The sequence below is a fragment of the Dreissena polymorpha genome, chromosome 3 (assembly GCF_020536995.1).
Source record: "Dreissena polymorpha isolate Duluth1 chromosome 3, UMN_Dpol_1.0, whole genome shotgun sequence".
Taxonomy (NCBI): Eukaryota; Metazoa; Mollusca; class Bivalvia; order Myida; family Dreissenidae; genus Dreissena; species Dreissena polymorpha.
The window spans coordinates 86,289,936-86,302,629 of NC_068357.1; the positions used below are offsets into that span (position 1 = coordinate 86,289,936).

Here is a 12,694-nt window from a genome sequence, read left to right on the forward strand (position 1 = left end):
CAATTTGGTTTTCTCAACTGACCAAAATTGATAAGTATTCGTCAGATACATTCTAAAGCTTAAAACTCTTCCATACTGATTTTCGCAAAAATTGTGCCAACAAATGCCAAAAGCATCAAAAATACGAAACCTAATCATGTACATAACGGAATCCTCAATACTATTATTAACCTGCGACTTATACACGCTTTGGGTCACGTGAGCGCCAATTTCACGTGATTTCCACCTTCGCGCTTTTCAAAACAAAGAAGAACTACTAAATCACTGGTATTGGTCGCGTAGCCAAGTAACCTAAACACTATCAATATGTCATGAAACAACATTTTTCATCATTTTGACAAAAATAATAATATAATATCAGAATTTATTTTTGGTCAATATGAGGAAAAATAATGTTTAGTGACATATTGATAGTGTTTAAGTGACTTGGCCACGCGCCCAACACCTGTGCTCCGAGTCAGTGCATTTATTTTCATTATTCAGGCGAGTCCATGCCTCGAGGAATCACGTGGTTTTACATGTGACCCGCGCGTGTTTAAATTTAGATCATTTCTGTCTATGGACAGAAATTGAAAAGCCCTATCTTTGTACTGATTTGGGGAATTTATTGACCGATTTTGACCAAATATTTTGCACATCTGACATAAACACCATCACATTTTGACTTATAATCACTTTTTTTGCGACGCATAACAAAAATGAGAAAATAAACATACATCAACTCGGCCGGCTACATTAAAAATAGTTACGGGGAAAATAATTCAGTTTGAAGGAAACAAGCTGCGTATATACAGTTGACGACTGTAAATTATTATAACCCTACTTAAAGAATAAAACATATTGTTTCTGGTATACGGAAATAAAGTTAAACATTTTATTTTCTTCAAAACACAATTTAAAAGGTTTGTAAAAGTATACACGATGAATATTTCCATCTTCAATAGACTGATAGTTCCAAAATCCAAACGAGCTTCAGAACTTGTTTAATATTTCTTACACAATATAATCATTATATGTATGTAGCGCAAATGTTTGTTTTCACTCAGAGTCGGGCTGAGGGGGGTACAGCAATAAGTAGTAAACACGTGGTTGGAGTTTTTGTATACAGATTGATGTGGCTTCTGGTGTTGTCGGGATGTCTCGCTGCAACCGTCCTGCAAATCATTGACCGCGTCAACTACTACAACTCCATGCCTATCAACGTAAACGTCGAGATCAATTACAACCAGTCAATGCAATCCCCAGCAGTCACCATCTGCAACCAGAACTCATTCAGGTATAACGAATATATATATTCCATGTAAGAAAACATCAATTACAAAGGCATGACTAGAGGTAAGAAAAAAAAATTAAAGTTCGTTATCGTTCTTGTAAATTTTTCTCCTGCGAAAAACTAGCAAAGCAAGAAACAAGAAAACTAGAAATAAGATAATGCAAATCTTTGAAATTGAAACACAGAGCGACAGAATCCGACGCCAAGGGGAAATATCGACTGATCGAGAAAATGTTCTCGCGTTCTAATCTTATTACGTCTGAGGATCTTCTTCGTCACAATGCGTCTGACGTCAGCTTGGAGGAGATGTATCTGCAGTTGGCCCATAGAAAGGAAGACATGATTGTTGAGTAAGCATTAATAAACAAATTATAATTTATGCACGTAGAACTGTTCGGTATTAAATAAATATCTTATAAATAAAAGAAATCTTAACGTCTGTCTAGAAAAAAATAATTGCATATTCAAATTGCAAACACACTTACGCTACCAGATGATTTTATGATCAGAATAACATTGGACTCGTTGCGTATCAAGCCTTTGTAATTTAATAACATACATACCTTGATTTTCAATTGTTATGTGCATTTCAGTATTAATTGTTAATGTAAATTATACAATGTAAAATGTTCCCAGTATCTTTCACTCACTGTATTCATTCTTTGCGTGTCTTCTTATGTCTGCCTTATCCAATTGTTTTGTGTTCTGACGAGTATGTTGTATACAAAAATAACATCACACAGAAAGTGTGGTTTTCAATTGCCTTAAAACTATGAACTTCTAAGTTGCCACTTAAAACAGATGCATATAGCCTCGATTTTGCCACAATGACTTCACATGTATGTATATTTTTGTATCACCGGAAACAGATGCTCGTGGAAGCTTACGCCGTGCAGTTCAGAAGACTTTCGACTGGTTCTTACAGACCCTGGCGTATGCTTCACGTTCGACCTGAAGAACTCCGATATGCACGTTTCATCAGCAGGTAAGTGTTGCGTTTTGCAATGCACGAAGTCCATCAGATAATATAATTATGAGTAAACGTCTACATATTGTATTCAGAGTGTATTTTTAATGTTCATTAAATGACAATTAATCGCACGGATTAAATATAATGCTCTGGTTTTGAAAAAGCTTTACAAATACAATACATTATAGGGGCCTTTTTCACGTTACGGTAAATTGACAAAGTAAAAAAAAAATGTTTCAGATTCGCAAATGTTCGTTGCAGTTATGATATTTGTGAGGAAAGAGTAATACTGAACATTTATCATGCTGTATAATATCCATTATATGCATCTTTTGCCGATTTAAAAACCTGAAAATTATCAAGCGTTGCAACGCGAAACAATTGAATAATTTTGAGAATTCTGTTGTTGTCGTTATTCATCACTGATTGAATAAGCATGGATGGCCGAGTGGTCTATGCGATAAACTTTTACTTCAGGGGTCAGTGGTTCGAGCCAAGTTGAGGGTTACTTTCTTTCTTAAATTTTATTCTTGTTTTTTTTGTGGAGCTTTTTATATCCAATGTTTACATTTATCAATATAAAGCATTTAACGACAAACTTCAATACATGCCGAAATCTGTGAAAAGGCCTCTTTAAGATACGGAAGGTATACCAAATCCTAAAGACCTGTATCAAAAAGTGTTCAGGCAATAACACATACAACATATTTGGACTGTTACATACACGCAAATTACCAGGGCATAAACGAATCTTGTTTAGTGCTATGCATTGAGCGAAATTGTATTTGTTATAATCAGTTTTATATCAAGTATGGATAGAAGTAAATTGACACAGAGCAATATCCATTATTTCCTGATATGTTTCGCCTTAAAAAGCTTTTATTTAAAGTTTGTTTTTACAAAAAGACTTTATTTTCTTTATGTTACTCAACAAGTAAAGAATATATATTCTATTTGATTTTTTGAAAAGGTTCTTTTGATTTCAAAGGTGTAGAATCAGGGCTCAGTTTGACCTTAAACGTGGAGCAATACGAGTATATGACGGGGCCGCATGACGCCGCTGGGGGTGAAGATCCTTCTACACGATCCACGAGAACAGCCAATTGTATACGGGCTTGGTCAGGCTATACCGACGGGCACCCATGCCTTTCTTGGAGTCAAATTTATGAGAGTAAATACACATTGATTTTATGACAAATAACTACTTTCACCAAAATCCAAATAATTTTATTACGGACTACATTATTCGGTAATGTTGCGTTTAAATAGCTCTCCTATTATTCCAAATATTCCCAAATTACTAATCTCACCAATATCCAAGTTATTTTTATTACGAACTCTATGATTTAGTCGAAATGTTATATTTAATAGCGTCAATTGCAAACATGTCCATTACAAGATTGAAAATAGAATGACAAATAACTAATGTCACCAACAACCAAGTTATATTCCTTACGAGCTCTATGATTAAATCGAACATTGCGTTTAACGGCTTGAAATGAAAACATGTCAATTACCAGAACATGTCCATTACCAGATCGACAACCTTCCCAAGCCTCATGGTAACTGTGACTGGAAGGAGTTACGCCATACGGACTACTACACCTCCGATGAGTGCTATTTGGACTGCCTTATGACACTGGCCGAGGATAGGTGCGGATGTCGAGACGTCTACATGCCACGCGTTAACGGTCAGATTAAACAGGCGTTTGACTTTTCATCCTTAGCATGTGCATCCAACGTTCCGGCCAACATTTTGTTTAATGTGTAATCTTAGACATAAAAACAAACGAGTATCTACAATGGCAATATTTTGCCTTTTTTCTGGCTAGATTTTCGGCTCTTCTGATTAGCTGCCATGTTCTGTTTTACAATGCGCATGTGTCTGTGATTTTAATATTCCCTTGAGGGAAATTGGAGAACAAAATTATACTGTTCTTCTCCTATTTATATCTTTTATCTCAAATAAGTTGATATGACCTTCGTTAACATTAAAACCCGTAAATCATAACAAAGATCGTCATAATAATCGTTATTATAAAGATAGATTAAAATGCTGTAACTTAACAGAAATTAACCGTTTTGCAATTCTAGAGAGGTTTTTTAAGTAGAGTTTTTACATTCCTACCGATGGCAAGGTCCGGATCGAATAGAACAACGAATAAGTTCAGCGATAAGTTTTTTTTCCTAACTAAAAAATAAAATTAAACACTATCAAATTAAAGAACTTCAACAGCTTGTCGTATAGACGCATATTTAATTAGTGATAAATTGTGTTATAGAACTGAAAGTTTTGTAGTTATGGAATATTTGGAGTGTTTGGTGTAATTATTGTGTTTCATCAATTTCATCATAAATATAACATTCCATTGTATATGCCGTTCTGGTGGTTTGAGTCCCTGCATCAATGCATTTTATTTATTTATTTATATAGGGTCACCACCCGTGTGTAGCCTTGGCGAATACTTCTCTTGCATGACGGAGCTAAAAGGCATGTCGTACATATCGTCTTTTGTACTCTGGTATCGGGGTCCTTCTGTCATTATCTAGTCTTTAACATACTTTGATAAGCATATTTGGTGCGTTACTTAAAGATATCATGTCAAAAAGTAATATTGACACATAAACATTTGAAGGAAAAAATCGTTTTAACATAGCCACGATTACCTCCGTTTAGTGTAACGATTTTTCTTTGAAATTTATTTACATTGCGTGCATGCTGAAATCCTTTCTTTATGTAAGGAAATAATGAAACACCAGCGAGTAAATCTTGTTAACGTAAATAATTATGATGTGAAAAAACACACGAACTTTTATAGATAAAACACTAGCTTCATGATAAAATCTGGAATAACTGCCAGAAGACATTACGTACTGGTTCTAGGCCCAGGAAACGGACTCGAGAGCGTTTCAATAAGCTTAAGGCTCTTGTTGCAATCTAGCTAAAATAAACAAGTTTACCCTAATAACTGTCATGAATTGGTCAATGCATAGCATTAGGGGGCTTAAACCGGTTGTATGACTTACTTTTCCTCATGCTAAGCCAAAAATTAAGCACAACTTATACAACTTCACGGAGTCATATTTTTAAGGACGAAGCCGTTATTATTATTTTTTATAATGAACATGTAACATTGCTTATATTGGTTGCATGTGTTTATTATTTAAAGATAACCTAATCAAGTCTTGCGGTTTAATGTTTTTTAACGCGATCGATCACATGGACATTTCGTATGCAACCAAACGCATAACGTTTATCCAGAAAATATTCCAATAAAATTGATCCAACTTTTTATTTCAATTTCTTATGAGCATGCAGATCATTTGTTTGAATGTCCTTTTTCAGCTGAATTTTCGGCATATCTGCGAGAAAGATGCGTGTGCCCAATACCGTGTAATTTTGCGTATTTTGATCCGTCAATCTCGTACGGAACTATTTCCAACCACGTGGTCGACAAAATCATCACATCTACAAATGCGCAGAATCTTGTCGAAAAGTTGAAAAGAGCCTCGGAAACTTCGGCCAAAATGGACGAAAGCAAATTCATGCAATACAAAATAATGTCGCAGTCATATGTCCAGTTTTCCTCTGATGTTGAAGATGTCATTTTTCAAATAGAGGAACTTGTAGAAAAGAATATTGATCAAATTAATGAAATATTTATGGAAATGGAAGGAACATATAACATGAAACAAATTATGTACCGTTTTCAAGAATACGCAATCGAGAAGAACTTTTTGCGTGCCCGTGAAGCTATGGAGGAAAGGGTATTAGCGAATGTGGCTAGTGATTATGCAGAATTTGCGATGCTTACTGCGAGGAGAATCCGACGTATGGCCATGGATGTTATGGATGACTCAAATAGAAAGATGTTATTTGAGATCATAATAGACACCATCAGAGTCAGACAAGAAATATCAGAACAGGCCCGTGCAAATGTTACACTGCTGATAGATTCGTATATCAATGGAACACCGATATTTAACTATAAGTTCGAGGATGTATCAAGAGATCACAATTACTATATTGTTCCTAGACCGCTGTTGAACGAAAGCATGTTTTACAACAGTTACGTACAGAAAAATGTACCAAAATGGAAATATGATGACTTTGACCTGATGTTTCAGGTTCTCGAGATGTTTGCAAATCTGTCCCTCATTGCTTTGGATGATAAAAGTGTTAATGAAACGGAACTTAATTATGTCTTCGAACGATATCAGTTCGCTTGTCGAACGTTCATGAATAGTAGAAGTGTTGTTTATTTCTACGGAATCGATCGACCTTTGGGTATCATACAATTACGTCTTTCGAACTTTTCAAAAGCATGGCAAGATTTTACCAATATCATTAAGACCATGAATCTTGATTGTACATTCTTGTCGAATATCTTACGCAATATTAAACACACCACTATTCCTGGAATGCAGCAGTTGGCCATTAAACTTGGCAATTATACTGAAAATGGAATCGGTAGCCTTTTTGATTTAGCGACAACCTTTTCTTCCAACTACACACTGTCTCAAACAACTGATATCCACTCTCTTTTCGCCGATATAGAAGCCCGAGGACAGTCTCTTTCTGACAATTGGATCATGTTGAAGCAACCTATCCACACAATGTGGCAAATGATCATTGGGGACGAAGATTCGTTTGAGTATTATGAGTATACAAATAACACTCGTTTTATGAGAAATTTGACAGAATGGAGTGAAAAACTAAGCAGCGCCGCCAACAAGAGAGACATACGGTTACCAGTAGCACGCGCCAATGAGCGTTTTCGCCCCTCGATTGATGATTTATCTGCTTTTCTGAATGAATTTAAACGCAAAATTGTAATTGATGGAGGTTTTCTAAGGTAAGCAAACTTTTAAAGGGCAATGCTTTCTCACATTTCTGGTTTACAGTGTGCATCTATTGAACTTTGATGTATACAAAAATATGTAGTAGTCGATCTAGTGATCTTGTGTTAATTACTTTAATCTATGTCACAATTGTGTTTATTAAACATATTTATGCAATATTTCAAGGGACAACTTCATTCAGATCAACATTTTCTTTCGACAACTCAGCTACGAGTACATCAACCAGCAGAAAGCCTATGATTTCTATGCATTAATATGTAAGTACTCGTCTCCATCTTCGTATTAGCCATATGTTTATACAACATGTATTGGTATTTCTGAATTAATTCATATTTTGCAAACGCACTAAAATATATTATCAGCTCTTAAACGTCGGATATAAAAGGAATATACTCTTCGTGGTAAAATCCGTAAGATGTCAAACATACGCTGTACGCTGTAACATATCTTGTTTTATTAACAGATGGTGAAATTATGTTCAATATTTTAGAGGCAATTGCATTCTTTGAACGCTTATCACTGTATGACAGGTGATTTGGGCGGAGCGTTGGGCCTGTTCATCGGGGCGAGCTTAATGAGCATCATGGAGATCATCGACCTCTTCCTCATGCAGCTGCCCATCTTAGGGCATAAGATAAAGACTAAGCCAACCAAATATACATCGGAATGAAAAGGCACGCGCCGTCTTGTTTGAATTGAGGAAACGTTCGCTTATTTTTCTTTAACCCATTTATGCCTAGCGTCTAGATAAAAGGCCTTGGCAAACAGCGCAGACCAGATGATACGCCGCATGATGCGGCGTCTCATCAGGCTCTACGCTGTTTGCTTAAAGGAATTTCTGTAAGAAATATTCTTAATATAGAAATAAATATTCTAGACATCCCTAATTTTGGAAAAAAATGATCCAATTTAGAGGGATGGGAGAGTCCACTAGGCATAAAATTAATGGGTTACTTCGGTTACGTTTACTTTGTAATCGAGGAAAAGACGCACGATTGATTTCGTCAACGTACGATCTACGCAACCACAGCTTTTCTTTAACAGCATTAACAAAAGAACTGTTCTTTATTTACCAGGTTTATTAAACATACATTATCTGCGGCTCATGTCCATCAGGAAACAAAGCAAAACCACTGGCTGTATCATCACTATATCTAATTGTGTGCAGTTTATTTATCAACATACCATTTCGGTTGTGTAATAATGCGTAACCTATGTGTCACTTTCTTAACCCATTTATTCCTAGCGTCCTGAAAAAAGGCATTGGCAAACAGCGCAGACCCAAATGAGACGCCGCATCATGATGCGGCATCTCATCTGGTTTTGCGCTGTTTGCTTAAAGAAATTTCTTTAAGAAATATTCTAAATATACTAGACATCCCTTTTTGGAAATAAATTGATCCAATTAAGACGGATGAGAGAGTCCACTAAGCATAAATGGGTTAATTATATGATCAGAAATATGTATGCTGAATAACGTTCAAACAAGCGACACTTATAAAAAAAATAATTTATAAGATACCGGTAAACATGCGAAAGTTCCGACTTATGCTTACTGATATATACTATTTCTTTTTAATGTGATTAACGATGCTATAAGGTTAATGTTTCCATGTATACTTTGTTATTTATTCTGGATAAAGTGTAAGGTTTTGAATCCGTTCGAGCATTTCAAGGCACTGACCCCAGCTCTAATCATCGGTGTATATTACTTGTCGTACGTTAGGTATTGTCCGGTAGAATTGTATTGCAGTGTATTGCATTGTATAGATAATGGGTCATTTGCCTGGAGACTGGTGGACACTATTTTGTTATCTTGTCTCTCAAATGTTGTTGAAGATTCACTTTATCTATACATATACTGTTGCTCTATTATTGTTTCATGTTTTAACAATATAGTATTGTCTGTGTTGTTTTTTTGTAAATATATACGTTGTTCAATAAATTAAATAATTAACTGCCGTTATTTTTCGCTTAACCATCTTAAATGTATTTTTAGGAGGCTTTATTTATAACGTAAAATATTTGGTTCAATTTCAAAAGTTTAGAATGTTTGAAGGATAGTGATTATTTAATGACGTTTACGTAGTTTCTTTGGACTCGAAAGAATCATCAGAATAAATTACTAATACAATTTTAATTTACGAATACCGGTAATTCTTCAATTGATTAAAAATGATTAACAATTAATGTTCATGAACAGTTTCCTACAGTCTTTTCTATCACTAATTATCTCTATTCAAGAAGGCAACATGAGATAGCAATGACACCGAGACATCACTTGCACAAACCTATGCGTATTACCATTTTATGAATATCCCCATCCATACTGGCAATCATCGGTAAATAAAGAATTCAGTGATCTGATATTTTAATTAATGAATCGATTCCCTTGTGGGCAGCATTTGGGTATAAATATAGATTGATGCCCTTCAAATCGAGGTCAGTATTAACGATTAACGAATAGCGATATTGATGATTATCGCACTGCGATTAGCATCGAACTGGTTGGACAAGGGCTTGGTACCTGGAGGACCCAATGAACACCGTTTAAAACACTTTCAACAAAAGTATACACTAATAAAAATAACTTCTTCATTTCGAATAATTAAAATGTGTTTTAATGTAATTATAACTAACATACGGTGTTTAAATGCAATTGTTCTTATGGAGATAGCCTGCAAACATGTCTCCTGGGGTGATGAGTTGATGGAACAAAGGAAGCTATCAAATTTTTGCAAAATGTTCCAGAAATGCAATGACTTTGTCGAAGAATGATGCGAAAATAGTACGTCCCATGGTAATTAGTGTGTGGCAACATCGAAGAGCCTCGAACGTTACAGTGTAAACTGCGTACGAGAACAGTTTGATGCATACTCAAAAGCGTATCGCTAGTTTCAACCTATGAAACAGACTTGCATTTCCACTCCGACATAACTCAACAATATATATAATATATGTGTAAACGTACAAATGACTTGACTAAAACATATACGACAAATTGTCTAATTTTATTGCAACGTATTAAACAACCACAAAATATTTACAACAACGTGAGTAAACATAGAATGTATGATTACGTAAACGATCAAACTTAACATGAAACTGAAGTGTACATATCAATGTGTGAAAACGTACTTGATCAAACATAATAATATTGAAAACTAATACATGAACATCCAGTTGGAACACCACATGTAAATTATAAATAAAAGTTTATATATACAGAATAGATTAAAGTGAGAGATTACAGTTAGTCCATTTCCTCCACAGTCGGCCCCTTACGCCCGGAATTTCCGGTAGCGCCTGTCTGGCCTTGACCGCCATGCAGTTTGACCATGATGGGTGCGCACTGCTTCTGAACCTCCTCCAGTTTGTGTTCGAACTCGTCTCTGTCCGCCAGCGAGTTATTGTCCAGCCACCTCGAGCACTCCTCGCATATCCGGTTCACTTTGTCTTTGTCCGCAGACGACACTTTGCTCTCATCGGCCACAGCGACCGCTTGCTTGACGCCAAACACGTAGTTTTCCAGTTTGCTTCTGCAGTTGACTCGCTCTCGCTGTTTCTCGTCCTCCTCACGATATTTCTCCGCATCGTTCACCATTCGTTCGATGTCGTCCTTGGAAAGACGACCCTTGTCGTTCGTGATCGTGATGTTGTTTCTACGCTTAGTGCTCTTGTCCTCCGCCGTCACATTCATGATGCCGTTAGCGTCGATATCAAACGTGACCTCAATCTGAGGCACGCCTCTGGATGCGGGTGGGATTCCCGTGAGGTCAAAAGTGCCGAGTCGATTGTTGTCCTTGGTCATGGCCCGCTCGCCTTCGTAAACCTGGATGGTGACCGCCGGCTGGTTGTCGGCGTATGTGGTGAATGTCTGTGTAGCCTTCGTCGGCACCTTGGTGTTTCGTTCAATCAGTTTGGTCATTACGCCTCCCGCGGTCTCGATGCCCAGCGAAAGCGGCGCTACATCCACAAGCAGGACATCCTTGATCGCCTCCGAGCGGTCGCCGGACAAGATAGCGGCCTGGACAGCGGCACCGTACGCCACCGCCTCATCCGGGTTGATCGACTTGTTGAGCTCCTTGCCGTTCATGAACTCCTGTAGAAGCTTCTGGACCCTAGGGATGCGAGTCGAGCCACCGACCAACACTACCTCGTGTATCCGGGACTTGTCCAGCTTGGCATCTCGCAGCGCTTTCTCCACCGGCTCTAAGGTGGCCCGGAAGAGGTCCGCGCACAGCTCCTCAAACCGGGCGCGTGTTATCTTTGTGTAAAAGTCAAGACCTTCGTACAATAAGTCGATCTCTATGCTCGCTTCCGTTCCACTAGACAGTGTCCTCTTGGCGCGCTCACAGGCAGTTCTCAGGCGGCGAATGCTTCTTGCGTTCTTGCTTATGTCCTTGCCATGTTTTCTATTAAACTCTTGCACGAAATGGCTCACCATTCGATTATCAAAGTCTTCACCTCCGAGATGCGTGTTGCCGGCTGTGGATCGAACTTCAAACAGCGAACCCTCGTCGATGGTCAGTATGGACACATCAAATGTACCACCGCCGAGGTCAAATATGAGCACGTTCTTTTCTCCCTTGAGGTTCTTATCAAGTCCATACGCCAGGGCGGCGGCTGTCGGCTCGTTGATGATTCTGAGCACATTTAATCCTGCAATGGCTCCGGCGTCTTTAGTTGCTCGCCGCTGGGCGTCATTGAAATACGCCGGCACGGTGATGACGGCGTCACGGACTCTGCTCCCCAGGTAAGCCTCTGCTGTCTCTTTCATTTTTGTCAGCACCATAGAGCTGATCTCTTCCGGTGCGAACCGCTTCGTCTCACCCTTGTATGCCGCCTCAATCTTCGGTTTTCCGCTCTCACTTACAACCCTGAACGGCCAGTGCTTCATGTCGCTCTGGACGTTGGCATCGCTGTATTCTCGACCGATAAGACGCTTGGCATCGAAAATGGTGTTTTCCGGGTTCATGGCGGCCTGGTTTTGCGCAGCATCTCCTATCAGTCTTTCGGAGTCCGTGAACGCCACATAGCTGGGCGTGGTGCGGTTTCCTTGGTCATTAGCGATTATCTCCACTTTCCCGTGCTGAAACACCCCGACGCACGAGTACGTAGTGCCTAGGTCAATGCCGATCGCTGGAGTTTTTCCACTCATTGTTTTCTGTCGAATATGTTCTGTAGATATGTTATGTTAATTCACTTATTTGTTATCTTTTCGGTTTACTTCTTTCCCTGTCGCGTTTCTCTGTTTGCTATTGAAGTTTTCTGTTCTGTCGAATATTTTCACTTCATTTATCAGTACGTTTCCAGTTTTCGATTGAATTGCCCGTTAAGTTCCATGAACTTGATTATATACGACCGCGAGGCACTTTCGCGACTTTTCGATCTAAAAATAGAAACGTCTCGTCTGTTATAGAATGATCGGGAACACTCGAGACTACTCGCGTTCTACGGGAGATAACTCGAGAATGTTCTAGAACCCGAAGTTGACAGAAGTTGTCTACATCGATTGTACATTTATGGAACTGGTCGACAGTGTATCAGTGAGGTATCGATATATAAAACCGTTCATAAAAAATAGC

At 38.1% G+C, this 12,694-nt stretch overlaps 1 protein-coding gene across 1 annotated transcript; it reads right to left on the bottom strand.

The window, feature by feature from the left end:
• Positions 1-10,117: 10,117 nt before the first annotated feature.
• Positions 10,118-12,482, bottom strand: LOC127875107 (heat shock protein 70 B2-like). Its single transcript, XM_052419931.1, has one exon. It carries the CDS (start codon positions 12,265-12,267, stop codon positions 10,360-10,362), a length of 1,908 nt encoding a protein of 635 aa, XP_052275891.1. The 5' UTR covers positions 12,268-12,482; the 3' UTR covers positions 10,118-10,359.
• Between the last annotated feature and the right edge of the window lie 212 nt (positions 12,483-12,694).